The 26363-nt window shown below is 35.0% G+C and overlaps 1 protein-coding gene across 11 annotated transcripts in view; it reads right to left on the reverse strand.

Annotated features, from left to right (window-relative positions):
• Positions 1-26363, reverse strand: part of LOC114252791 (basement membrane-specific heparan sulfate proteoglycan core protein) — a 203121-nt gene that overhangs the window by 46182 nt on the left and 130576 nt on the right. For 6 of the 11 annotated variants that reach the window (XM_089731424.1, XM_089731416.1, XM_089731409.1 and 3 more), the window contains 18 exons: positions 18099-18209; positions 16569-16679; positions 16242-16388; positions 15925-16038; positions 15220-15327; positions 14807-14920; positions 13942-14166; positions 12511-12636; positions 11569-11692; positions 11317-11426; positions 6931-8055; positions 6034-6090; positions 3906-4039; positions 3104-3197; positions 2512-2646; positions 1751-2002; positions 1396-1592; positions 354-475 (listed from right to left, as the gene is read on the reverse strand). In XM_089731424.1, coding sequence (XP_089587550.1) covers positions 354-475; positions 1396-1592; positions 1751-2002; positions 2512-2646; positions 3104-3197; positions 3906-4039; positions 6034-6090; positions 6931-8055; positions 11317-11426; positions 11569-11692; positions 12511-12636; positions 13942-14166; positions 14807-14920; positions 15220-15327; positions 15925-16038; positions 16242-16388; positions 16569-16679; positions 18099-18209 — 3406 coding nt within the window. The remainder of the gene's footprint in view (positions 1-353; positions 476-1395; positions 1593-1750; positions 2003-2511; positions 2647-3103; positions 3198-3905; positions 4040-6033; positions 6091-6930; positions 8056-11316; positions 11427-11568; positions 11693-12510; positions 12637-13941; positions 14167-14806; positions 14921-15219; positions 15328-15924; positions 16039-16241; positions 16389-16568; positions 16680-18098; positions 18210-26363) is intronic. The other 5 variants (XM_089731410.1, XM_089731420.1, XM_089731413.1 and 2 more) reach the window with 4 other exon arrangements.

The following is a 26363-nucleotide window of genomic DNA, read 5'->3' on the forward strand; positions in this document are numbered from 1 at the left end:
GTGAAGTTGTGTGATTTGTTTTAATGATATATGTAATAACGGTGGTTTATTAACTGTGGGAAAATGAAACAAATCCGCTAGACGTAGCTTCTCGGGATCCTCCAAAAAGTCCACTGAAAAAATCTCAGTACCTAAATAACCACAATATTTTAACCCATTTCATCATCTCATCATCTCATCTCACTACTTTTAATTTTCATCCCAGTTGATTAATGTCTCAAATTAATCGTCTTCATTTCATTTCACTCCATTTTATAATTTTTCATAAAAATAAGAATATAAATTAAAATAAGACATGACCTAAAAGTCTAAGTTACCAGGTCATAAAAACGCTTAAAAAAGAAAGTACTGACCTATTGAAATATCCAACGGGGCAAGGATCGGTTCTATTCACGTGTACGATTGCGTCCGGTGTCGCGAATGTCGTAGCTTTGTTATTGATGGCCTCGCACGAATACGCGCCGCTATGTTGGGGCTAGAATATTAAATTCCTTAAGTTAGCGTACAAAAACAACGGTTATTTAGTTCCCAGAGAGAATACTCGATAATACACATTTTACTGGTTACACTTTTACTGGTAGTAGAACGTGTGAGTCCACACGGGTAGGTACCACCACCGTGCCTATTTCTGCCGTGAAGCAGTTAATTCGTTTCGGTTTGATGGGTGGGGCAGCCGTTGTACTGTAAAAACTGAGACCTTAGAACTTATATCTCAAGGTAGGTGGCGGCATTTGCGTCGTAGGTGTCTATGGGCTCCGATAACCACTTAATACCAGGTGAGCGGTAAGCTCGTCCACCAACCTAAGCAATAAAAAAACACTTCAGAAAAACCGCGAACGCAGTAGCGCTAGTGGTAATGGTAGAGCTGTAACGCACTCGACTTAACATGTCAACCTATTTATTCATTTTCGCTAACAGAAGCAAATGAAGTTCCATACTGAATTATGAGATGTAAGTACATTAGTAAAGTCAGCTATTAAATATATCCTAGAAGTCCGACAAATTATGGACATTAGTAAAACTCTATATTTTTTAAGGTTCAACTTCGCGTTTATTAATTTATAATCAGAAACGTACTAATTTTAAGTACTAATTTTTTTCGTGGGCAAAATCACGGTGAGCTTTCCTTTATAAATTATTATAAATCTTTATTATAATTTTTAAATATGGGCTCTCTTATATCAGATATAATATAGTCTAATAAAGCAATTTAAAAAAATACTTAATATTATAAAATAAATCTAAATGATATCTTGCTATGCGTAATCGTACAAAACTGTGGAAGTATGACGCTATATAATAAATTAACAACTATATATTAATGACATTCGATCGAAAATAAGAATGCCTAAGTAATGTTGTAATGTAATGTTTTGAAGCATTTTATTAGCATACCTGCATGTTTGGACATGTCAAAACTCCGATACCGTTGTCACTGGTAAAGGTGCATTGAGGTGGCACGTGTCCCCAGTTGAGACGCCAAGAGACTAGTGGAACAGGTACACCAACGGCCTCACATCTTAGGGTTAACGAGTCGCCCGGATTCAATCTCACGTATGAAGGTTGCGGGGGTTTCGTGATATATACTTGAGCTGTGAACGATTATTTGACGTCAAACTAATATTATCTTGAGTTTAAAAAATCAACTCGTACAAATTCAGTGAAGTTCTTGCCCAAAATTAACGTTATAGAACTAAAGAACCCAATAATCGAGAAGCTATTATTGTAAAATAATCAGAAATGGACTCACCGCATCCGATTTCATCAGAGCCATCAACGCAGTCAGATTGTCCGTCACAGTGGAAGCTCTTCGGTATACATTGGTTGTTAGAAGCACATGAGAATTCTACCGCCAAGCAAGGGCTTCCAGGGGTTGGGGTTCCACAGTTAAGTTCATCAGAACCATCGCCGCAGTCGTCCTCGGAGTCACAACGCCAGGTCTTAAGGATGCACTTGTGATTCGCGCAAACAAACTCGTTCGGTTCGCACTGGCCACTGGCTCCTATTTAAATCAAATTAACTGAATTTAGATGTCGTAATATGTAACAATATAAACGTCCAGATAAAATGTAGGACCAGTTACAGTTCTACTATTTAGTTGTACTGGCCTATATGCTAGAGCAATGAATGTTACCGTATGTCATTAGCGATATTGACACATTGTTTTTTTTTATGATTGAAAGATTACTGGTGTCCCGGGGGCTTTCCAGTTTCACCAGGACAGGTGGGCGAGCGCGAGCAAAGGCTCAGCCAAGAGGGGTGGGGTAGGCTTTGTTAACAACTGCCCAAGCGCCTCCGAAGTAGACCTAACAGCTCAAGAGCAATTGCTTCGCGAACTCTACGAACCGAAACGAATTACTGCTTCAAATATTCCAGCACGTCTTGTTAATACTTACTAGTACTAACAATACTGCATCGTATTTTTATATATTTCAGGCACGTCGTAGTTGCGCTGGCATAAGAAGCGCGATTCAAATACCTTTTATGTGTAACTTAAAGAATATTACTCACCGCAGCCATCTTCGTCTGAATGATCAGCGCAGTCGAAAACAGAGTTGCAAATAGCCGATTTTGGTATGCACTGCCCGTTACCGCAAGTGGCTTCATGTGGCTTACAAACACCGAACACTGGCCGCACGGTCACAGCTACAAACAAATAGCTAGAGTCAGTTTAAAATAAATAAACGAAAAATAATCCTCGACTTAAGAGCCTGAGAACTTTTGAGCTATGATTTCGAGACGTTCAATTTTTAAATTGAACTAGACGAGTACGTGAATTCACTTTAAGTTCGGCCCAAGGATCGACTTTCTAATGCTGCTAATGATCGTTGGCCATCACAAGTTTCTGCCTTACTTGTTCTTCCATCGCGATAACATGGTAAGGTATTTTTATGGTAAGTTCGAGCATTTTTCATTCATGGTAAGGCACTTTCCACTTCGGCTACGATGATGTTGGGGGCAGTGTGAAATAATGCGCCTTAGTAGAACATGAGTTCAAAGTATCGAATTCGTATTGAATTATTGAACTCTGTAACGCTGCATTTATCCGCGACTTTATGATATGGAGCGGATTTGTATAAGGGCTACAAATACTAGCACTTACGGCTCGTCTCCACTTCCAAAGTAACTCGAACTTCCGCACCAGGCTGTCTCAGATAAGATGGTGCCTGACATATGTAAACACCACTATCGGATGGCTGTAAAATAATAGTTAATTGTTAGGGCTTTTTTGTTCCTATTGTTGATCGAGCGGTCCTTACGACCCGCTGCTGTAAAGTGGTTACCAGAGCCCGTAAAAATACAAAGTGGATGCAACCAGCCAACTTGAAACATGAGATCGGAGTTCAATATATCCTGCACGCCCCGTCAGCGCGGGAACCTCAAAAAAGCCTTGGACCTCTGGCCCAGAAAGAAAGAGGTGGTGCTAATCTATCGGTGGGAGCTTGCAATAGGTCCGACAGTAATACCTGCATAAGATTCCAATAAGGTTTGATTATGAAATATATTAGAATAAAAAGACACATTTAATACTTTAAACGTAATCCAATTTTGTATAACGATTGAATAATTTCACGGTATATCCTTCTTAATACGTTCAGTGCGTTTACCTACTTGTTGTTTGATTTCATGAAAAACTAGCCGTACTCTGCATTTAAAATTAACATTATTATTTATTTTCATTATTATTAGGGAGTCCAACACTCATGTAAATATTAGCCTATCCATTATGTACATATATTTTCAACATGGATACCAAGTTTCAAGTCAATCGGATGCATGGTTCAGTAGTTATAACGGAACATCCGTAAAAACCACTATAAATTTATATATTAGTATATATTAACAATGTGCTATTTATTATTTTAGTAACGAAAAAGTTTCGGGTAAATTAAATAAAAACTTACGGTAACACCAAACAGTTCCAGTCGTCCTTTTCTTTCCTGGTAGTTTGGCCTCATCGGCCTACCACCTTCTCGGATCCATCTCACGGGTGCACGACGAGGGCCTTCATCACGGCACTGAAGTACTACATCACCACCTAGAGCCCGAATTCATGGATCAAGAAATGAATGGCGAAACGACCCAGAGAACTCCCATTGTGACGCATTAATCAGGCATTATTGGAATGAAACATGACTTGAATCCCAATGACTATAAGCTGTGATAAAGATATGTTTTTGGCAGATATACTTCTGATTGAATTTCATCTGTTTTAAATAGTATCAAATATTATTTAAAAAAATTAAAGGTTTTTTTAAATACTAACTAAACAAAATTAGCTACTTTAGACTAATTTAAACTACTTTTAACTAAATGTATATTAAATAATTCCCATTATTTTTTGTCGTGAATCATGCACAGTGAGATTTGCCTTAATACAAAAATTTGTAGCTTCATCGAAATTATTTATCCGAAGACACAAAAGAAATCGTAAATTATGTTATTTATAATCGATTACTAATATTGTTATTGATGATTTGATAAATTTTATATCATGCCACTTAATTTGTATGTTATAATTTGTAATTCAAAAAACCAAATGATCAATTGCAAGAAAAAAAATCGTAGTAATACAACTTAAAAAAAAATTGCGAAACTTAATTATTAATTAAAGGAATGCATTATGTCAAAAGATATAAATTAATGTTTAATATCAATTCTTATTAATAATAAAATATTTATCAACATGCATTTAATTATTTTTTTGTATTAATTTTAAAAATAATGACCGGCAGTCCGTATTTATCAAACAGATGATAAAAAATTATTAATTCTCAAAAGAATTAAAACATGATAAATAATGTTATGAAAACCCTTTTTATTATTTTTGCCCATAAATAAGTTCATTTAGGCAAAATAACTCACCAAACTTGACTGTTCCACCACCATGAAAGAAATAATGCCGTTGATTAATATTCAAAGTAAAGATCAGTTAAAATAACGTTTACCTGACCGTTTTTCTTATTATGAAACGTGTCTAGTATAACATTTAAATAATAATAGAACATACAATTTTCTAAATAAATATCTAAAGTTGTTTACGTCATTTTCTATGCATTCTGCGGAAGGAGATTCCTGTATAAAATATTTCACAAAATAAATTAAATGATTCAAGCTGTACTTTGATGCAAATTTCTTGCATAACTGTATACGAACGATCTTCGAACCTAATTAAGTAGCCCTTAATTTAGGATATACAATAAAATATGACGTAGCGTGAATATGAAGATTTTTTTTGAAAACATATTAAAATGGTTATATTATACACAAACTAGTTTCATCAACATCAGTTAATGTAGTAAATAGAATTCTGGTTTCCCATTTGGATTTCACAAGGACCGGCTCATTTAAATAAACTTATCATTAAATCAAAACTGATATTGAGGGGAATTAACCATTTTGAATAAAGCTACCAATAGTATTTCCATGTTGGAAAGAGAACTTACAAAAGAGATGGGAAGTTGTATTCGTAACATTTTTGAGTTATTGTATTATTGTTTTACCAGATCATAACGGGTTTGCTCAACATAATAAATAGTAAATTCTAAATGGATAATGTAATTAATTAAAGGTAGGACGCAACACACGCCACAACGATTTAATTAAAATCAATTAGAGACATTGGAGTTATTTTGTAACGAGATTTAGGAATTAAAACCTCCTAAACTAACTCTGAACGTTAAACAAATCTGCACTTATCACTTCAAAAACTCAAAAAACGTCGTGCGACTATATCCTTAATTCATATTGTTGTTTACAGTCCACTTACTGGATTATCCTCCACCGACAAAGGGTTAAGAACAATCAAATAATACAAAACATTGAATGGTTTATGATTAAACTCACCTGTTTATGATCCCTTGTATTTTTAAAACAATTTTGATTTTAATTTAGACAGCATAAAACAAATTGATTCTGCTTTTTTTGAATACTAATTTCTTTGACTTTTATTCAAGAGAAAGTAATAGTATGGATAATTTTTATATATATTTTTGTATACATTAAATAAATATTGAATTGTTTGATGCTTACCGTATCTGACAGATTCCTGGTCTTGCGGATATGTTTTTATATTTAACGGAATAGGACCTGAAAGAAAAGCAGCAGATAAAGCGAATAATCTAAATCGACGAATTCCAAATGCCTGTCGGTGTGTCATTAGTGTGAATAGATTACGATTACGATCAGTATTAACTCCTCGAAATAGATAAACTTCAAATTATTAATGGAGCCGTTATTACTGTACACATGAATTTTTATCATAGTTAATGTAGTGAGTCGGATCAGTCTCCCCGGTCGGGAATCGAAGGGCTTGACGAGTAAATTAACCCACAGACACAGCCCACTGAGTTTCTCGCCGGATCTGCTCAGTGGGTCGCGTCTCCGATCCGGTGGTAGATTCTGCGTAGCACGGCTCTTGCTAAGGTTCGTGTTAGCAACGTCGTCAGGTTTGAGCCCCGTGAGCTCACCTACTAGTTAAGGTTCCGCTGAAATAGCTTCTCAAGGCTATCAGCTTAAATAGAAAAAAAACGAAAAAAAAAACGCGGTATATTTGCTACAATAAAGACGACTGTGTGATCGCCGGTTCGCAATTTTTTTTACCAACTGATCGGTAGCTTATAGACTCCAAAAGCAAAAAAAGCTATTTACTCATGGAAAATTCAACATATTTCTTTCTCTCTGAATTCAAACTTTAACGCTGTGAAAATCGCGATGCACTCCTGATAGTCAAATAAAATTATCCAGAGGCTTGCTTATTATTCTTACCATGAAATTAATTATGTTCTCCAGTTAAGATGGCAGAAGAGACATTATAATGTTTGGCGGCATTTATGCTCGAGATTCTGGTAGTTACACTGTAGTTGATAGGCCATGATAACATAATGTTAATTTTTATAATTTGAAAGATTTAAGTAATTTTCGATTTACCTCTGTCTCCTCTTTGACTACCAGATCCATATTGCCCGTCACCGGTCTCATAAACGCTATTGCCACTGTCAGGTCCAGGACGATAGGGCCGGTTTTCTGGTTGATTTGAATTGCCTTGACCCGAAGCTCCTGGACCAACATCTTGGCTTCCAGGTTGACGTCTGTCGTCTGTTCCACTTACGCCCCGCCCATAGGGATCATATTCACCACCGGATTGGCCGCCATAGGGATCTCTGTTGTCTGGTTGCCTTCCTGATTCGGGGTTGTATGGTATTCCACCTCCAAGACTGATGTCTTGGCTTCCAGATTGACCGTATGGAGGACGTCTATCATCTGGACTACCAGCACCCTGGCCATAAGGATCATATTCACCACCAGACTGGCCACCATAAGGATCTTCTCTGTTATTTGGTTGACTTCCTGATTCGGGATTGTATGGGCTTCCACCTCCTGGACTTACATCTTGACTTCCAGGTTGAGTATACGGTGGACGTCTATCGTCTGGTCCACCAGCACCCTGGCCATAGGGATTATACTCACCGCCAGGTTGGCCGCCAGAGGGATCTTCTCTATTATCCGGTTGGTTTTCTGGTTCAGGATTGTATGGGCTTCCACCTCCAGGACTGATGTCTTGATTTCCAGGTTGACTGTATGGAGGACGTCTATCATCTGGGCTACCAGCACCTTGTCCATAAGGATCATATTCGCCACCAGGTCGGCTGCTATAGGGATCCTGCCTGTCATCGGGTCGGTTGGTAGTTACAGAGCCATATGGTGGATACGGTCGACGCGGATCAGGTCTCTCTGAACTGGGTCCGTATGGTGAATACGTTGTAGGACGTCTTGCGTCGTCGTCGTAAGGCGAATATGTCCCTTGGTTTACCAATCCGTATGGGTTTTCAGGTCTTCTGTCATAATTGCTGGATCCAACATCTCGTCGAGTCGTTGTGTAGTAAGGACTCAAAGTTGTAGAAACTATTGGTGGGTATTCGTTTTCGTATGCAGGAGTTGATGGAAGGCAATCGGCTTCATCCGACCTATCGTAACAGTTGTAGACGTTGTCGCAATAGCTGCTGGACGGTATGCATTGACCGCTTCGGCACTGCCAACTGTTTTCGTCACATGCTGCAAGTAAAAAATAACAATCACGGCTTAGCGTATTATATATAACACTACGTGTGCGTTGTTAGTTATGAATATTGCATTACGTTGACTGTAAAACGTCCTACATACATGAAGTAGGATGCTACATTAATAAATAATTTTATGATTATAATTCAAGTAAAATTCAAAAAAGATATAGCGTAATCTTAAGTCTAATGATTTAATTATCGTTTTACTAAATTAAATATTTTAAATATTCAATTAGGTTATGCTAAATATTATAATTATCGAAAAAACGGGTTCATCATAGAATCATGCAATATTCGACTAACAAAACAGGATTTAAAAAAATCTATCAATATCATATATTAAAAAACAAAGCTATATACATTTGTTGCTTAAACAAACTTACTATTATATTTTTAGGTCGGAATAATAAATAGGTATTTCGTTAAATTGCACTTATCAAATAAATTACTATATAATAATTATGTTTTAGTTATTGTGCTTAAAATATGAAAAAACGAATAAAAATAACTTTTCTGTATTTACTGAGAGTAGGAAACGTGGTCTTTTTTTATAAAGAATACTCGTGAAATCGTCACGTGTGATATAAAGTAATTTTTAGTACATATGAAATATTTAAAAAGAACGTTTTATGGTTTATTTATTTCTATTTACTCTATAATTCAACAATATTTTCGCCATCAAACGCCTAAATAATTGTAAATAATATTTTATAAAGTCATTTTTGATGATAACGTCAACCGTGGGAAAATGATTTGTGATTTAGGCATACATCTTTAGACATAATTGAGGCATACAATTTAGACAATTTGACCCGCTCAACAAATATCAAAATCATTTCTACCACTATCATATTATTCCTACGCAGTCGTTTGGAACGTTTTTCTATTAACGGGATTCCGAGTTTTAGAAACCAAGCCAGTTGAAATCGATTCCCTACCTCACCCATGGTCGCTGACATCTTCGTGGAAGACTTTAAATATAAGGCCTTACAGTTTGTCCGCGAATCAACTAAACATGTTTAAGCTGTAGCGAGCTTAGCTTAGCTTAGTCTGTGTCGAGTCGTCGCTTAATAAATAGGTTTGCAAACTGTCCTTAATTTTTTTATTATTATCTCCCTATATAATACACACGTTCTAAATACTCATATAAGCACAGACTCAACAAAACCTGCCATGTCATTTCATTATAATACTCATTTGTATTAGTATTAAAATAATTGGTTTTTTTTTTTCGTGACAGTCATTGTAATCATGAAATTAATAAATAAGCATGTGTACAAACCTCATAACGTTCTTTTAAACATGCTTACAATTTATGAAACTTAAGAGAGTACTACTATTTATGGAAGTGGGTAGAACTAAGGAGCACACTCTATGAAAGAAAATGTGTTCATCGACTGGACCAATTCGAGTGGCGGCTAGATAACAACTAGTGTAATTTCAAAAACAACTCCAAAAGTAATTAGATTACATTTTTTAACTCAACACACTTCACTCGTCATGCTAACCTTATTTTGGTGCGTTTTTGAGTTGTAATTCCCTTACAGCCAGACACTTTTTCAACTCGTCTTGCATATAAGATCGTTCTCCTTAGTACTATTGAATATTGATGAATACATTAACCGTTTAAATCATCATGCATCGATCGAGAATACAAATGAAAATCATCTACAACATGCAAGCTTCAGTACAAAACTAAAAATGTTCTAAACAAGTCGTTGACGTAGAAGGGACTCCTAAGGATTTAAATTCCAAAACAGGCATTCCAAAATATGTTAGGGTACCATAATAATGGCAGTTTTGTTCGTCGGAGAAGTCGGTACAATCGTAATAATTGTCGCACCGCCTTGCTAGAGGTATACACCGCCCATTGTAGCAGGTGAACTCTGAGTAATCACACGGAACCTTCCGGGCTGGCGACCGCGACGCCCGCATGTACCATGCTGTGTGTTACCATTATTCAGTTGAGATAAACAATTCGAAACTATTCATTACAGTGTTGAAAATTCGATATACTTTCAGATATAGATACAGTTCAGTCGTGAGCCTGTTTTTTCTTTTTTTTCTTAGAACTTCTAGAAAATTAATGCTATTGCACAATATAATCTAAATTAAAGAAACTAGAAGTGCTTTGCTTCGTGAAAAGTGCAACAAATTAAGTGCTTTGAAGAGCCGTGAATGACGTACATACATGTAGTGCTAAGTGGTGTCGGTCAAATCTAGGTGTTATCAGTGTAAAAAGTAAACGAGTTATGTTTCATCTTAAAATTGTTAGAATAACACGGGTGTAAATTTTCGTGCAACTCATACCTTCAAAAATCGTAAATCGATTCAGGTACGTACGTAAAATCATACCCGTGTGCTGTGTTTTGTAAAAATCTCATTACAAATGTTTCTGTACTTTATTGTAATTTATACGTGTAATTAAGTGAATATCACACATAGATATTAACAAGTTAGGGATAAATACAAAACCACGATTTTTAATTGAGCGCTCCTCAGTTAATTAAGGCAATAACACAATTTTAAATTAAACAACGTTCATGTACACATTCAAGAATATATTGAATTTTGTATATCCGTAGTAGATCATATGAGATTTAGCTGAGGAAAAGCATTCGTATCTTCTTTCTTTGCACGTTTTATAAATTTCTCTATATTATTATATTTTGGAGAACTGTAAGGGGCATTTTCATACTAACTATATATATTTTTTTTGTTTTTAAAAGAAATAGAATTCTCAACAATAGTGAAATCAGGCTTTTTCTGTCTTATTTAAGTCTCACAAGAGCAGGGAATAGTTGAATTTATTAGTGTTATGGCGTATTATAAGCCAGTACGGGTAATTACCAATATCTTGTCTTTTTCGACGTCAATCAGTCATGCCTTTTTAGGTGAAGGGATAATAGTCTTACTATCAAAACTGACAACGAACCAAAACTAAGTAAACCGAAAGTACTAAAACTTCAAATAACAACACGAAAATTTTACAACGAATAAATCACAATAAATTTATTAAGCATAATACATATTATGTCGTAGGCGTTGTTAGTATTCTGAGTGTACGTGTTTTGAAAGGAATTTGTAATAAATTTAGTCTTTACGATCCATAGTTGTGTAGCACTGAAAAATTCTTCATTTTTCATTAGCTTAAGACTATCAATGCAACGGTAAGCACCCATGTACGTTTACGTACATATTATTGTTGTTAATATAATATAATAATAAATAAATTAACATCGTGAATACTTACTTGGAGTCGAAACTATAGTACTGTTGCAGTCTGCCTCGTCTTCGCCGTTAGGACATTCGAAGTGGCCGTTACAAACCCAATTTCTGCTTATACACTCGTCAGTTTCACACCTATGGACAAAAAAGAAAAAAAAATCGTTTCACTCATCCATCACGATAGTAATTGGTCGCAAGCCGGGAATTCGCTTTAATATGATTTCGCAGTGTGCAATAAACATTTAAGGTTCGTTCGTACGCCCGTGTTCATAGTTACCTGTAATCGTCTGGACCATCGCACTGTGCACAATGCAACTCGTCCGAACCGTCTGAACAGTCCGTGATAGAGTCACAGATATTCGCATCCGGAAGACATTTCCCGTCGCACTGGTGGCTGCATTCTAGATTTTAAAAAACGATTCACATAAATATCTATATTTAAATATATATACATATGCGTTTTGATTAACATTGTTTAATTTAGGCGGTAGTAAGTTTTATATGAATTTCGCTACAGCTATGAATCGCTAATGGCAAAATGTAGTAAATAAGCAAGAGCGCGTATCGATACTGAACCGAATTTCGTTATGAAGTTAGTAGTACTTATTCTATTGTAAAATCTATGTAACTTAGGGTATAACTAAAAACTACTGAAACTAAATCATAAAATTAATCATTCAATCTGGCCGTATTCGTCAGAAAATGCACATCACATACCTCTTAAAAACTTCAGTTCAATACTGCATTTCATACAAAACCATTCATAGTCATCATTCGAAATATCAATCAATATTACAGTGTATCTTTAGTGTGTAGGTATTTTTGCGTTATTATTTTCTAAGCTTGTCTATGAAATATGGGTATTTCTTTTTAATTAGGTACGACTTATTATCAACGAAAATATATAAATACATATATACGAATAAAAATATGTTATAAATAAACAGAGAAACTACACAAATGCTAACAAAACATTGTAACAAACTGTAAACATTTTATTTTTAAATGCAACGTATTTTAAGATATTAAAATATTATGTTCGTGTGTTTGATATTCTTAAAGGAAAAAAAAACTACATGTAACAAAATAATTAATAAGGTGATCATAGTAAAGGAGAGTCCTAGTTCAAGTTTCGCGATCGGATGAAAATACACACAAACAAATATTACAGCATCAGTCAGTGCTTACTGTTTAACAGTTTAGCTTTTATTAGATTTACCTTCGTCTGGACAGTTGTCCTCGTCTTCGTTCCCATCGCACTCGGGGAAGCCATTGCATCTTATAGCACACGGCACCGATGATGTTGGACTACAAGCGAACTTCTCTGGTGGACAACTCAACGTACCTGAAATATCCAATCGAACAATTAAAATTTCGAACGATTCACTTATTTATGTATCCATTCGTAATTAGATAGGCATCGCTGAAAACACAGATGCTAATACTGTGATTAATCAAAAGAATAACATTAAGAAATCTCTGTCGAAACATTAAATATGAAGCTTTTTCAATTCAAAATATTTTAAATTAAATATTAATCATAAAATGTAAAAAAAAAATATTTATCAAAAAAACTCTATCGCTTATAATGAAATTACATCTTACTGTATTCATGTGAAAAATATTGCAAGTAAAGACTGACAATCAATAAACATATTTTAATATAAAAATCATTGTTTTTTTATGTTTTAATAAAGGTAATAACTATTGAAGAACTATTACAAACATCGAATACAAACTGAAATTTCCGAAAGACGAAAAATATGACTTTCATAAAATTAAAAAGCAAACAAGCGACATACAAAAGAGACAGGGAGATACTAAAGAAAACAACTATTTCCGTATTTATGATTAACTCAAAAACCGTACAAACTTGTGTCAAAATAATTAGCATGTAAAAAATCTGAGACGTACCTAACTGTATAATCATTTACAGTATTCAAAATTGGAATGTAATGTAATTAGAATACACTGAATTTCATATTTTATCCTCTTTTTAATTATTTATTAGAGCCATACATACACCTATTGGGTTAAATCGGCTTTTATGTATTTTAAAAACACATTTTTTTATACAGACAAGTTTGAAAGTCGTCTAGAATTGTTTTTGTTTTGAGTTAAGGGGCGAGTTGGCCGTGTAATGTGGACATATTTTTCCACAAAGCGATCATGATTTCCAATTTTAAAGTTGAGCTCTGTTTTATTAAAATAGAGGGCTGTATAGTAATAAAAACTGAGATTTCGGCCTCATATCTTAGCCGATTAAAATTTGTAAACATCTGAATATCTTGCTGGTACTTCGATTCGAAGTCACCAAATTCAAGATCAGTCAAACATGATTTTGATAAAACCCACGCAATTCCCCAACACATTTTAATTGCCGTACACAACAAGATATACTATACTTATATATAACAAATGACAAATAAGTGTAGGTAGTGTTATTACAACAGAAGTCATTGAAAGATTTATCAAACTTTAGTCTTAAATGAAAACAATACTCAAAAAGAGTGAAGATTAAATTAAAACAATCACTACGAAGGCAATATTAGCGCTAAATCATGAAATAATAAATCAAAAGCGAAAAGTCATTCACGTATTTCTAACAGATCCAAATTCAAGCAACGCGCGTACTCGCGCGATTACTTACCGCAGTTGAACTCGTCCTCGCCTTTTGGTAAACAATCGTTACGACCATTACACCGCAAGGCTATATTAATACAAGAACCGTCATGACATTGAAACTGGCCCCTTTTACATGGACAATTCGTTTCGTCTGAAGCGTCATTGCATTCCTTGGTGCCATTGCACCAACTTTCAGCGGGCACGCAATCTCCACTCGAGCATTTAAACTGATAAGCCATGCATATTGTGCCTGCCATAAATGTAATGCACCATAACCATAAAGGCAACACTAGTAAGGGTAGTCTACTACATCGAGATAATCATAGGGCGATGCTTGAAACGATTCATAAATATTAAATTCAATAGAAACTTTAGTTTTTAGCTTCTGCCCTTGCTAGTGTTCCGCGCTAGGGAATATTTCATTAATCGGTGAACATTAAAATAAACTGTTTGGTTTACATGCACCATGCCGCATACAGTTTCGTAAAACAGTAAAATTTTAATGTTTCCCGTCTAATTAAATTGTATAAAAAAAAAAAAATCTGTGGTGTCAGAGAAAAATCAATACAAGCAAATTACTAGTCATCATGACAGAACAGATGCTACCTTTGCAGGTGATGACTACAAAAGACGGTAACCAGTTATGGTTTATTGCACATAAGGTTTCGTATTATATTATGTTAGTTAAAATATATTTTGTGCTCGAAAATTATGCCAAAGGTTTATTATGCACAAAATATTCACAACGTAATAGCAATCAATACTTTGCCATTATACTGATAATCGTAATGTGTTTACAAAATTATAATATAATCGCTGTTCTCTCAATTTCGATAATTGAAGGCCAAAAAAAAATTCACTTTAAATTAAAATTTGGAAAAAGATCAAACCGTAAACACAATGCCGTTCGTCTGACCCATCCTGACAATCATGCGTCCTGTCACAATGTTTTGACGCAGGTATGCAGTGCCCATTGTCGCATTTGAAGTCGTCTTTACTACATGCTGACCGGCAAAAAGAGAAACATCTTGCATTACACTAATAAAACAATTTAGCATATCATATGAAACCGTAGGAAACCAAAATATTTTAATGATAAATATTATGGAAGAGTTAGCGAGAACTGCTACCGCCAAAATTTCTACTGAAATCGAAGACGAAGAAAAGAAACCAGAAACCAATATGACTGGAATAGAGAAGTAATAATGACTGTAAAAGAAACGATCGAAAATAAATAAAGAAACGAAACGACGTGAGAATGAGAGATAAAAATGATGACTGAATGCTCCCAAAGCGAACTTACGGCAATTCTGTTCATCGGAATAGTCTCCCTCTGGACAATCATAATGACGATTGCATTTCATTGACACAGGAATCAATTTTCCGTTTCGACATTTAAAGAATCCACTTTCTGCAAACACATGTACATGCTCTTTACATACTGAATGAAATAAGTTATTTTTCATTAATTTCTCAATGTACAAATGGAATTTGCTGCTTCTAAATACGATACACCAAAGCCAGTTTCTAAACAATCTGGCGTTTTAACTTGACTAAATAATAGCATGCTAATGTGTGTGTGTGTGTGTGTGTGTGTATTGTGTGTTGTGTGTTGTGTGTGGGTGTGGGTGTGGGTGTGTGTGTGTGTGGGTGTGGGTGTTGTGTGTGTGTATGTGTGTGTGTGTGTGTGTGTATGTGTGTGTGTGTGTGTGTCTGTGTGTGTGTGTGTGTGTGTGTGTGTGTGTGTGTGTGTGTGTGGTGTGTGTGTGCACCGAAGAATGTAATGGAATAACACAATATAATTAATGAAAACCTAATTAATTCAGATGACCTAAGCAAAAGATTAAAGTGCAATGTAAAACGGTGTTTAAATCGAAAACAACATTAAATTAGTAACCATCGTAAGCTTTACGTGATAATCGAGTGTGAAATTTCATAATTTAATCAGTGTTCAATTCAACTGTAATTTGATTGATTAATAAAAGTAGAAACCACGTGCATTCCTTACCAAAGCAATTCCTCTCGTCAGACCTATCTGAAGGGCAGTCGACTTTACCGTCACAACGCTTACTGCGCTTAATGCAGTTCCCGTGATCACACTGCCATTTGTCTAAGCCGCATGCTTTAAGGATTAAAAGCGCTTATATCATAATACAATCAAATATTGTTAGTGGGCTCATCTATAAAGCGTGTACTGAAGTTTTGGTACTCATTAAAATCCGATCCAGATTTAGTGTTTTGTATTCGATTCGTTTTAATTATGTCCATAAAAACTCAATGTCAAAACCAAAACCGCAGTGTATAATGAACAACAATTATACGTACGACATCCGATCTCGTCGCTGCCGTCTTTCGGGCAGTCCCTGAAGCCGTCGCAGCGAAGCAGAATTGATATACAAGAGCCGTCACCGCAACGAAACTTTCCCCTGTTGCGACACACGTGGTGCCCGAGCCAATCGAATTTAAAGGATACTTACAGTTTCAATATTCCCAATACGGAGCGTGCATCAAATAAACTGACGTTAGATTACAACAAGGCAAACTTACAAAAACCGTACCTAACATACGATACTTTTTTCGATGTTTCAAAATTTCCTGCTTCGAGAAATAAGTGTTTATTGTTTAAAAAAAAAAACTCAATTATCTTTTTACCGTTGCAGTTCTCCTCGTCTGAGCGGTCGCTGCAGTGTTCGTATCCATCACAGCGTTTTCTCAATTCAATACATGATCCAGATCTACACCTGAATTGGTCCTCTCTGCATTCTACAATAAAAAACGCAGCTTGATAAAATATTCATTGAATACACTATATGTGTGTATGTTCTTCACATACTGTAGTGTAAAATACTCAGTATAATATAAGATTCGACCTATTGCTAACATTATACGAACAGAAAACGGGCAATATTTATGCATTATCCTGTACTCTAACGTAGTATTTAACACAAACAAAAAATTTAACCCACAGAGACAGTCCACTGAGTTTCTCGCCGGATCTTCTCAGTGCGTCACGTTACCGATCCGGTGGTAGATTCTGCGAAGCACTGCTCATGTTAGGGTCAGTGTTAGCAACTTCGTCAGGTTTGAGTCCCTTGAGCTCACCTACTCTTTCGGTAACGCTGATATAGCCTCTCAAGGCTTTCATAATAGGCAGGAAAGAAAAAAAAAATAAACCGAAAATTATTTTCCTTTGCAAAGGTAAGAATCAATTTATACCTGGGTATGAATGTTCACGGTAACATCTCGAGGGTGCGTCCTAAAAATACTTAATTAAGGGACTGTCTTGAAAAGGATATGTGAGAGAAAGGGGGGAGGGCAGAGATGACGTATGATAGGTCTGAATAGGGAAAGATGACATGCTATGCCGATCTCATTCTCAAGTGGTGGTAGAAACTCTTCTTGTGAGTCTGCTCGGGTAGGTACCACTACCCTGCCTATTTCTTCGGTGAAGCAGTAATGCGTTTCAGTTTGAAGGGTTCGGCAGCCATTGTATCTATACTGAGACCTTAGAACTCATATTTCAAGGTGGGTGACGGCATTTACGTTGTACCTAGATGTCTATGAGTTCCGGTAACCACTTAGCACCAGGTGGGACGTGAGGTCCTCCATCCATTTATGCAATAAAAAAATAAAAAAGATTCCATATGGTATTAAAATAATTAATAAGTAGGTAATTAAAATAAGACCAACAAAATGAAAAGGTCAATGAACGCAGAATTCGATGCAATAAAGAATGTATGGAATATTGAAAAAGGGAATGTGGGTATCATCTTAATTTCATCGGAAAAAGGAATTTAAATATAAAGATTTATAATTTTAGAAAGCATTTTATTTCAAGAGCGCGTAATGAAAATAACGCGGCGGGTGGATAGTGGATACATTGCCGCAGTTAAAAAAAATTCATTCCGCACGTAACTAGAATAATCCCTGAGGCTACTAGCGAATGGGTATGAAAACAAAAATACAAAACGATATTTTTTTCTTACATTACATGCTATGGTTGTTTTTATTGGTAAAAGAAAACGCTTCTTTTGTAATCACCAGTCTTAGTTTTCGAGAACAACCCTCTCACATCTAGTAAATAGCGTATATAATTTGTGCATGCTATAAAGATACATTCGTAACGTACGGTCCAATTCTTAGTACATAATAATTATATTTTGCGATGATTTACATACTTACCACAATTAACTTCGTCTTCGCCTTGAGAACAGTCCACAGCGCCATCACAACGTCTGAAACCCTCGATACAGGCTCCGTTGTTGCAAGTAAAGTCGTCGATACCACATGATTCTGTTAACAAAAGACAAATTTAACAATAATGTCAAAATTTAAAATTCGAATTTTATAGGTTTGTTTCGTGTTTAACGCCATCTATTGAAATATTTGTGAACTACGACGACTGTCAGATGCGTTTCATTAAATTTCAACAATCAGATTAATAATTTTTTTTAACAGACACTAAACTTAAAAGCCTTCGTCGCCTTAGAATCAAACTGCAAAAGTAGACAATATTTATACTAAAATGAAAAGCAATTTTATTTGAAGTTTCGAACAATTAGAAGCAAAGCGTCGCAACTCGTTTTCCGATTTAAACCAAGAGAGGGCACTCCTTTTTTTAAATTTCGTACGTCGTTTCTCGAACATTCATATTTTAAGATTCTATGATAACGAAACTCTTTTATGCCGAATTGTTATTAAAAAAAAATATTTGTTAATTCTCATTTTGAGAAACTGTCAAATAAATATTAACCAATTAATCTTCGCAATAACTTATATTCAGAGCGTAATAAGTTCAATCTTTTCGCTCTACTTTTCTAAAGTAAACCACAAATGAAATTTGAATAAATAAAATAAAACAAACAATAAAAAGTAAAGGCAAATCAGGACATTCATGAGATCGTTACCCGAAACTGAACACGTGTCGCGCCGATTTAAACATAAACCGACAATAAAGAAATAACACCAAAATCTCTCCGCGCTCTATGAAAAAAAAAAGCCAAAAAAATAAACATTTTCACAACACCTAGGCGTTTTTAATATTCCGGTACTGCCGCCTAAAACGTGATGTACTTATCCGTGTAATGTTAAATAGCTGCGTGTAAAGTTTACACTTCGGGTCCCGCTAAACTTCCCCGGCTTATATATCGGCAAAACGTGAATATTTTTGGAACTCTCTCACGGTTGAGATTTAAAGAATTACATTTTTGAGATTTTTATTTCCGTAAGTATTGCTTTTTTTTCTTTCGTTGACGACTGTACGAGCTTATAGCCCGTCTGTTGAATTAATCTTTGAAACCTGTAGAACCGTCACGTCATATTGTTTAGTAGATGCTACCTTCAATTACAAAAACATGGGTTAATATTAAAAAAGAGCATTTATAGCAAACTTGGGGTTCACACAAAATGATATAGATAATGAAAAATAGTCCCTAGATATTCTGTTGTATACGATAAGTTCAATCGTGCTAATACTATTTAAACTAGTGAATCCTAGACATTACTTGCTGTAATAGATATCATATTAATGATACATCGCTAAATACTGTTGGTTCACCATAAAGCATCTAGATACTCTTTGCATGAATAGATTTTATAAGGATTCGTGTATTATTTTCTCTTTTTTTGGAATCTTGACTTCTACAATAAAAACTCTAAGCAATTATTTAATGAAGTCATATCCGGAAAATGGTCGAAGACATTTAGGTATATAGCGTTAACAAAATAGTTTGAAACATCGATGTCGATCTTAACAATAAACCTTACACTCGCTCTGTTGTCATATCGTCGTTGCTTTTAGCACATAGCATACTTTGAGTTACAAACAATATAAAGCAAACCGACAGTTAGGATTTTTTTTTAAATTGACGCGTAATAAAGTGAAGTATTGAGAGATATGCACATGGAAGTTATTGCTGAGTATATGTAGGTATTCAAAATAACTTTCATAATAATATGAAAACATCATTTTGGCCCAAAATGTCACATAAGAGATTTTAAATTTGCAACGACGATATGTCATAATAATGTATTATTATATCTTTTATAATTTATAATTTTGAAGACTGTGGCCTAAAGGATAATACGCACTGTGTACTCTTATCCAGAGACTCTGTCTGTGTCCAAGTCCCGCAGAAACTTACTATTTTTTCTAATGAAATATAAAATATACTTAATTGCTTCCACGATAAAGGTCTAGTGTTGTGTAATAAAATTCCAAACTGCGATAGTTAATTTTACTTATAACATTATAACATTATACACAGGCGGCAGGACGTAATCCATAGTTAAAATTACTCTGCCTATATCTGCCGCAAAGTAGTCATGCGTTTTTTAATCTGTATAATTGTTGAAACATAGACTCATTTTTTCGGGCGTCAATATTCACATTCAGGTATTTATGGACTCATCCACTTAATACAAAAAAAAAACAGATATTACCAATATGCCAGGAAAACTACCCGAAGGTGAATAATTTTAGATAGGTACTATAGGATTTTCATAGAATCCACGAATACTTCAGTCACAGTAAATTCGTTACCTACGTTACCTACGTAACTCGTAGTCGAGGACATGAGATAATATTTGTATTTTACGATTGTGATGTAAAGGGGCAACAATTTAGGTCGTAGGACCGCAAGGCTAGGCTTGAATTTGTATAAGCCTTCAGTTTTGATATGGTGGTACTATTTAGTACTTACAGAGAACATTTGTTGAGACAGACACTAAGAAATATATACATCAAATATTGTCGACTTAAACATTATGATGAAGTTGACGAAGCTCTTTTCGTTCCCATTTTATAGTGTTCGACCTCAAAACGGCGGGAACGTGTATTTTTGGTCCTGAAGTTTCGCTCTCCGCCAGTACTTTCCCGCAAATTAGGTTTTGTCGGCGTTCATGAAGGTAATAATATTTCATTAAAAGCTTTCCACCGCTCCGTTGTTTCAGGGACGCGACGACTTTCGGTAAGTAGCTTGATCGTCCATATTTGTAAACATGTTACAAACGATAAGTTCAGTAAAATTTTCCTCCGCTTTGTATTGAATCGTTAGATCCGTGACATTGGGTGTATCGAATCCAAATTAAACAGCCTTTTCCTTCCTCGACTCTAGTATCATTCATCTTTGAGAGAGAAATCGGAAAGGGTACTTGCTATGGCTTATGCCGATTTCTTGCTATGACTACTCTGTTTGGCGGAGAGAGGCTTGACAAGAAGTAATTCCCTCCCTTTTTTATACCTTTTGATATTTGATCAGTCTTTAAAACTATTAATGAGTGAGTTTCCTGAAGTTCAGGGTTGGCGAGAACGAGCCACTGCTTCGTCTTCCTTTAGTAGGTTTGCACATCGGCTCTCTTGAGTCTTCTAATCAGATTTGGCTGCAAGAGTATACTGGACAACGGGTTTTGGTGGTCCTTATAGTTGGTTGAGCATAACTTTGTCCAATATGGGTGTCCTTTGATATCATGTTCTTTTTGACTCTTTTTATGAGCTCACAATAAATTTTACATCTTTCTTTTTTCTTTCTATTTCTTTCTTACACAGTGACGAATTTAATTGCAGCAGCGTTCAGATGCGTGATATTCTATGGGAACTTTGACAGTGCGTTTTCTGATCTCTGATATTTGTCAGGATTATTCACAGTGTATTTATTAAGAAGATATTACGATTTTGCACTAGTGGATATTCTAAGCGGTCACAAAAAATAAACATTTGGGATCATTCAGCTACCGCCAGGTAAGATTATGAAATATCTAAGAGTTATATATGTATTTTGTAAATAAATCGAAGGTCCGTTGTTAGGCACGTCGCGTTGTCCTAACAAATACTACAAAGCTGCCGTCAAGGTCATACAAGCGTTTGTAAAAACACGAAAGCTTAGCAAGAATATAATGTCAATTTTTGATATGGCTAGTTATTGAAAGTTTTATTTATGTCGTATCTAGGTTTGTCACACGTGTAAACATTTGAAAAGACTTTCCTTTGTAGGTTTATCCCTAAATCAAAATTACTTTAAGTGAAGTTTATAAGTACACACACAAAAGAGCCACTATTTATTTCTTATAATCGTGGATCTTACAGCAATTTCATATTTGTGAAATAAGAGCTAGATTCAGCTATGAAAGTGTTTCTATTACTCGCAAAGTTTCAAAAATATATTATTAAATTTAATGAAAATTCTATAGAAAAGAAAAATTTACGGAATCAGAAATGTTAATGCGAAATATTATGATGATACAACAATTATAAGCTAGTGAAAAGAAATTCAATATTTCACTACGTTCTAAAATATACAAGTCGATAGAACAAATGTATAAGGATCATGAATCAAAAACCTTAAATTCATTATTCTACCAATACGATTTTATGTCAGTTCTAATATTCTGTGGTTTGTGGCGTATTTTACACAGAGTATAAACAAATCGCTTTTAAAGTCGAAGCGGACATAAAATACAACCATAAGATGAACACGGTAAATAATATTCATATGATTATCGCTTTAATAAGCTTTTTTTTTAAATCGTTGTCGCATTTCGACCCCACAAAATCGGGCTTATCGTTCTCGGGTTTCCAATAGAAGTTATTAGTAAATTCGTGCATCACAGTGATCAACTTAATAAGTACCAGACAAAGTGGAATAGGTAAATAAATTAAGAAGGCTGCCCCTGGTACAGGGTTGCCCTTATTACGGAATTACTTTTTGCCAATATACTTATTACTTAGAAATATTTAAGAGGCTAGTATGCAGATAGAAGTTGGTAGGGGTGTGACTGCGCGGGTTTTTACAACAATTCCGTTTCGTTTTACGGAGAAGCAATCCTGTTTTGTGGATTGGATTTGCGTTATTTTAATGTGTCTCCGATCTTGTCTCAAGGTGCGTTTAATACTCTACAAAACCCAATGATTGATACTTAGGCCTATAATCCTTGCTTTATATTTATACAGGTGTCTGTTTTATATTCTGCAATCGTTTAACGTTTGTAACGTCACGTTACACACGTTCAAGCCGTTTTGATTTATGCCGCGGTTTACATATTTCCTGCAACATTACCTACTGTGGAACAATTTTTGACAATGATACAAGGGATTTACAAAGAGATTCGGTATTTTTATTTATTGAATAATTTAGTTAGAATTTCAGCCGCTTAGAAAGATATGCTAATATTTATATTTACTAAAGACTTCCTGACGTGTCTTCAGTAACAGTTCTGCTACGATATAATCCTGTGGCAAATTATGGTAAAACAATCCCAGGATAGCCGTTGTCGGAACGCTAAGATTTCAACTAAACCAACACACAAAACCCATTGAGTTTCGCGCCGAATGTTCTCACTATGCTGCGATTCAATTCCAGTGGTAGATTCAGCGATGCTCTTGCCCAGGGAGATGTTAAGAAACTATTTCAAGCTAAGCCCGTGAGCTTGCCTACCAGTCAAGGTGAAGCCGGTACAGCGAAAAGGGTACAAGAGAATCGGTGTTTACTGAGACCACATGTATGTAGATTAGACCGCTCTTCCTATTTCTCGGGAGAACTTAAAAAAGTGGTCTCAGTTCGGGAAGTGATACGAAATTATTAGGTACCGGTAGCCATTTAACACTACACAAGCCTGTAAGCCATTGTAAAATAGTTATTTGAACTCATAGAAATCACAAATTTCCCTTCAATTTGCAACGTTTTTTTTTTTTTGTGCCTTTTTTATGTGAACCTATAAGTCTGTTAGTGTTTTTTTTATTACCTTATTTTACCGTACGATTTTACCGCCCACTTGATATAAATCTGATAATGGAGTCCATAGACACTATACAATGCCTCCTTTAAGATACGAGAACAAAGAGTAAAAGGTGTAAATAGAGCAGCTAAAGTAATACATCATCAAAACGAAATTATATACCTATATACATACTTATATAGATTACTAAATCAAAAATTATATATATATATATCAAATCATTGAATTAAAATCACCTTATCAAGGAAAATCCGTATTTTAAGAGAATTTGTTAAATTGTATCCGTAATGCATTTGTGTTCCGATTTTACGCAGCAAATCATTAAGATAGATTCGAAAAATATTCGCGGTATTCTGAGCGCGACATCTCGAATATGACGACAGCTAATGGCCACATTATTATGTAAATGTAAGTGCATTTTATACGGTCTAATTTTGGTTAAACGACACTGCTTCAAGACATTAACCATGATAAAATTAGCATGATAATATTCGAATGACAAAGCTTTTTTTTATCAAACATATTAACTATAACTAAACAATACATTTTTAGAATGAAGTACTGATTATTACTTTTTTTCAGACTTGTTTATTACATCTCAACTGTCCGTATTACACGGGCAGTAGTCTAGGGACACTACAGATTACTTTACCTGCCTACTGTTCCGAATTCTCAATTGCATTACTTTCAGACTGTTTTTTTTTTATTGCCCTTGTAGGCAGACGAGCATACGGCCCATCTGATGGTGAGTGGTTCCCGTCGCCCATGGACTTCAGCAATGCCAGGGGCAGAGCCAAGCCGCTGCCTACCGCTACCGCTTTCTTGAGGTTTCAATAGCAAATATTTATTAACAATTGTCATGTTCTAATAAATTCGACGAACGAAACAGTGATGCCATCGCTGATATTTTTCTTGGTATTGATACATGAAGCGGATAATGATCCATCATGACCGAAAGATATATACAAATATACGTACAAAATAGATGTGTGGTGTCGTGGGACACCGGATAGGAACGAAGTTCCTTAATATAAAAATATTGAATTTAAGTTTTATTCGAGGTATAAAGAAAATAAAACTGGAGGTTTCGCAACAACCCACGGTCATTCGGTAACGTGCGAACTTATTGTGGTACACTTCATTCACGATCGTTTGCATAAGAGTTAGTGTATTGCGCAAACGAACGCTCTGAGATCGTGGTCAATGAATGATAAAAAAATATATTATTTTTTGTACGTTATTACAAAGTTAAGTCGTGCACTGTGTGCATTACTAATAAAAATCTTACGTTACGGATGTTTTTTCTCGGTTAGGGTACCCCTCCGCATCATCCCATAAGGAACTTCGTTCCAAAAAATCGAGTCAAATAGTCATAACGTTGGTTCTATTAGGACAGATATCGAAACGCTAAATGTAACTAATTAATATTATTAAGATATTTTATACAAAATACCTCGTTTATGTTTCCGAGCCCTATGAAAAAGCAGATCATGCTTTTTATAGTACACAATAAAATGCAGACCATAAGCATACAGCTTCAAAATAACTTAAAGAGATGTGGGCCTAGTGGAAGAGAACAATGCGGAATGTATCTACAAAGATATTAGGCCGAAATCACAACATGTCCCTAAGTAATTAATATTTAAAAAAGGATTACGTGGGTTGTATTTTGCATATTTCATAACGCACTATTGTTGATGCCGGTCCGGTAATGATTTACAAATATGTAACAGGCTTATTGAGTGAGACCCAAGCGAGATGTCTTTGCATGTTTAAATCAAAACGCGTCTGACTTTGCACCACAGCTTAATTTTATTTACGTCTCTCAAGTCTATGTCTGCTTTTAAAAAACGCTCCGCTAATCGAATAAGTAAAGCAACAAAAAAATACGATACCTGAAATGCTGTTGGCTAAATTTTGTTGATGAAAATATTCAATGGTTGTGTGTAATTGAGTCTAGAACAGACTTCAACTCTCTCAGAGGTTTATTCTAAGCTGACACAACTTATAATTTTTATCAATACATTATACGCACATTGTAAGACAAATAAAGTAGGTTTTTTTAACATACATCGATAATTTTAAATCGGCTTTTATACGTCCATTATTAAGAGATAAATTGACTACTAACATTTTCTGATATTAAATACGTACTTCATTGTTTGTTATATTTTACAATTTGATATTTCTGTTTCAACTTCACTGCAGCGAATTTAGGAACGCGGTCATTAACCTGTAACGATGTTTAGAGTCTCTGAGGTTTTTTTTTTCGTTTTGTTGGACACAATCGTGGAATTGTAAACGTTCTGGCTGCATGACTTTTAATCTTTAAGCAAGCTATTCGTTGATAAAATAGAAGTTTAAAAATGAACAACAATTTTGGGAGTTCAATTAGAGATGAGACAGGGAAGTTGTTGGGACCACCGCTGTCGTCTTTTGTTCAATAGCGCAGTAGATTCAATGTATGGTTATTCTTTCGGCCGGCTGTATGAAATTGTTATAGGAGTAAAACTGAAGTGGGATAAAAATCTCCCTGATAGGTGATATAGATCCCCATCAGTGAAATTATGGACTCTTGGTAAATATATATTTAGAACCAACCAAGTTCTCCTTGTGGGTCATGGCTATGATTATTGCTATAGGCCACAAAAATATTAGTATGTTTGTAATAAAAGCACACAAGCGTTGAATGAAAACAGAATTGGACCGATTTGT

This window comes from Bombyx mandarina, chromosome 01, assembly GCF_030267445.1.
Source record: "Bombyx mandarina strain Sakado chromosome 01, ASM3026744v2".
Classification (NCBI taxonomy): domain Eukaryota; kingdom Metazoa; phylum Arthropoda; class Insecta; order Lepidoptera; family Bombycidae; genus Bombyx; species Bombyx mandarina.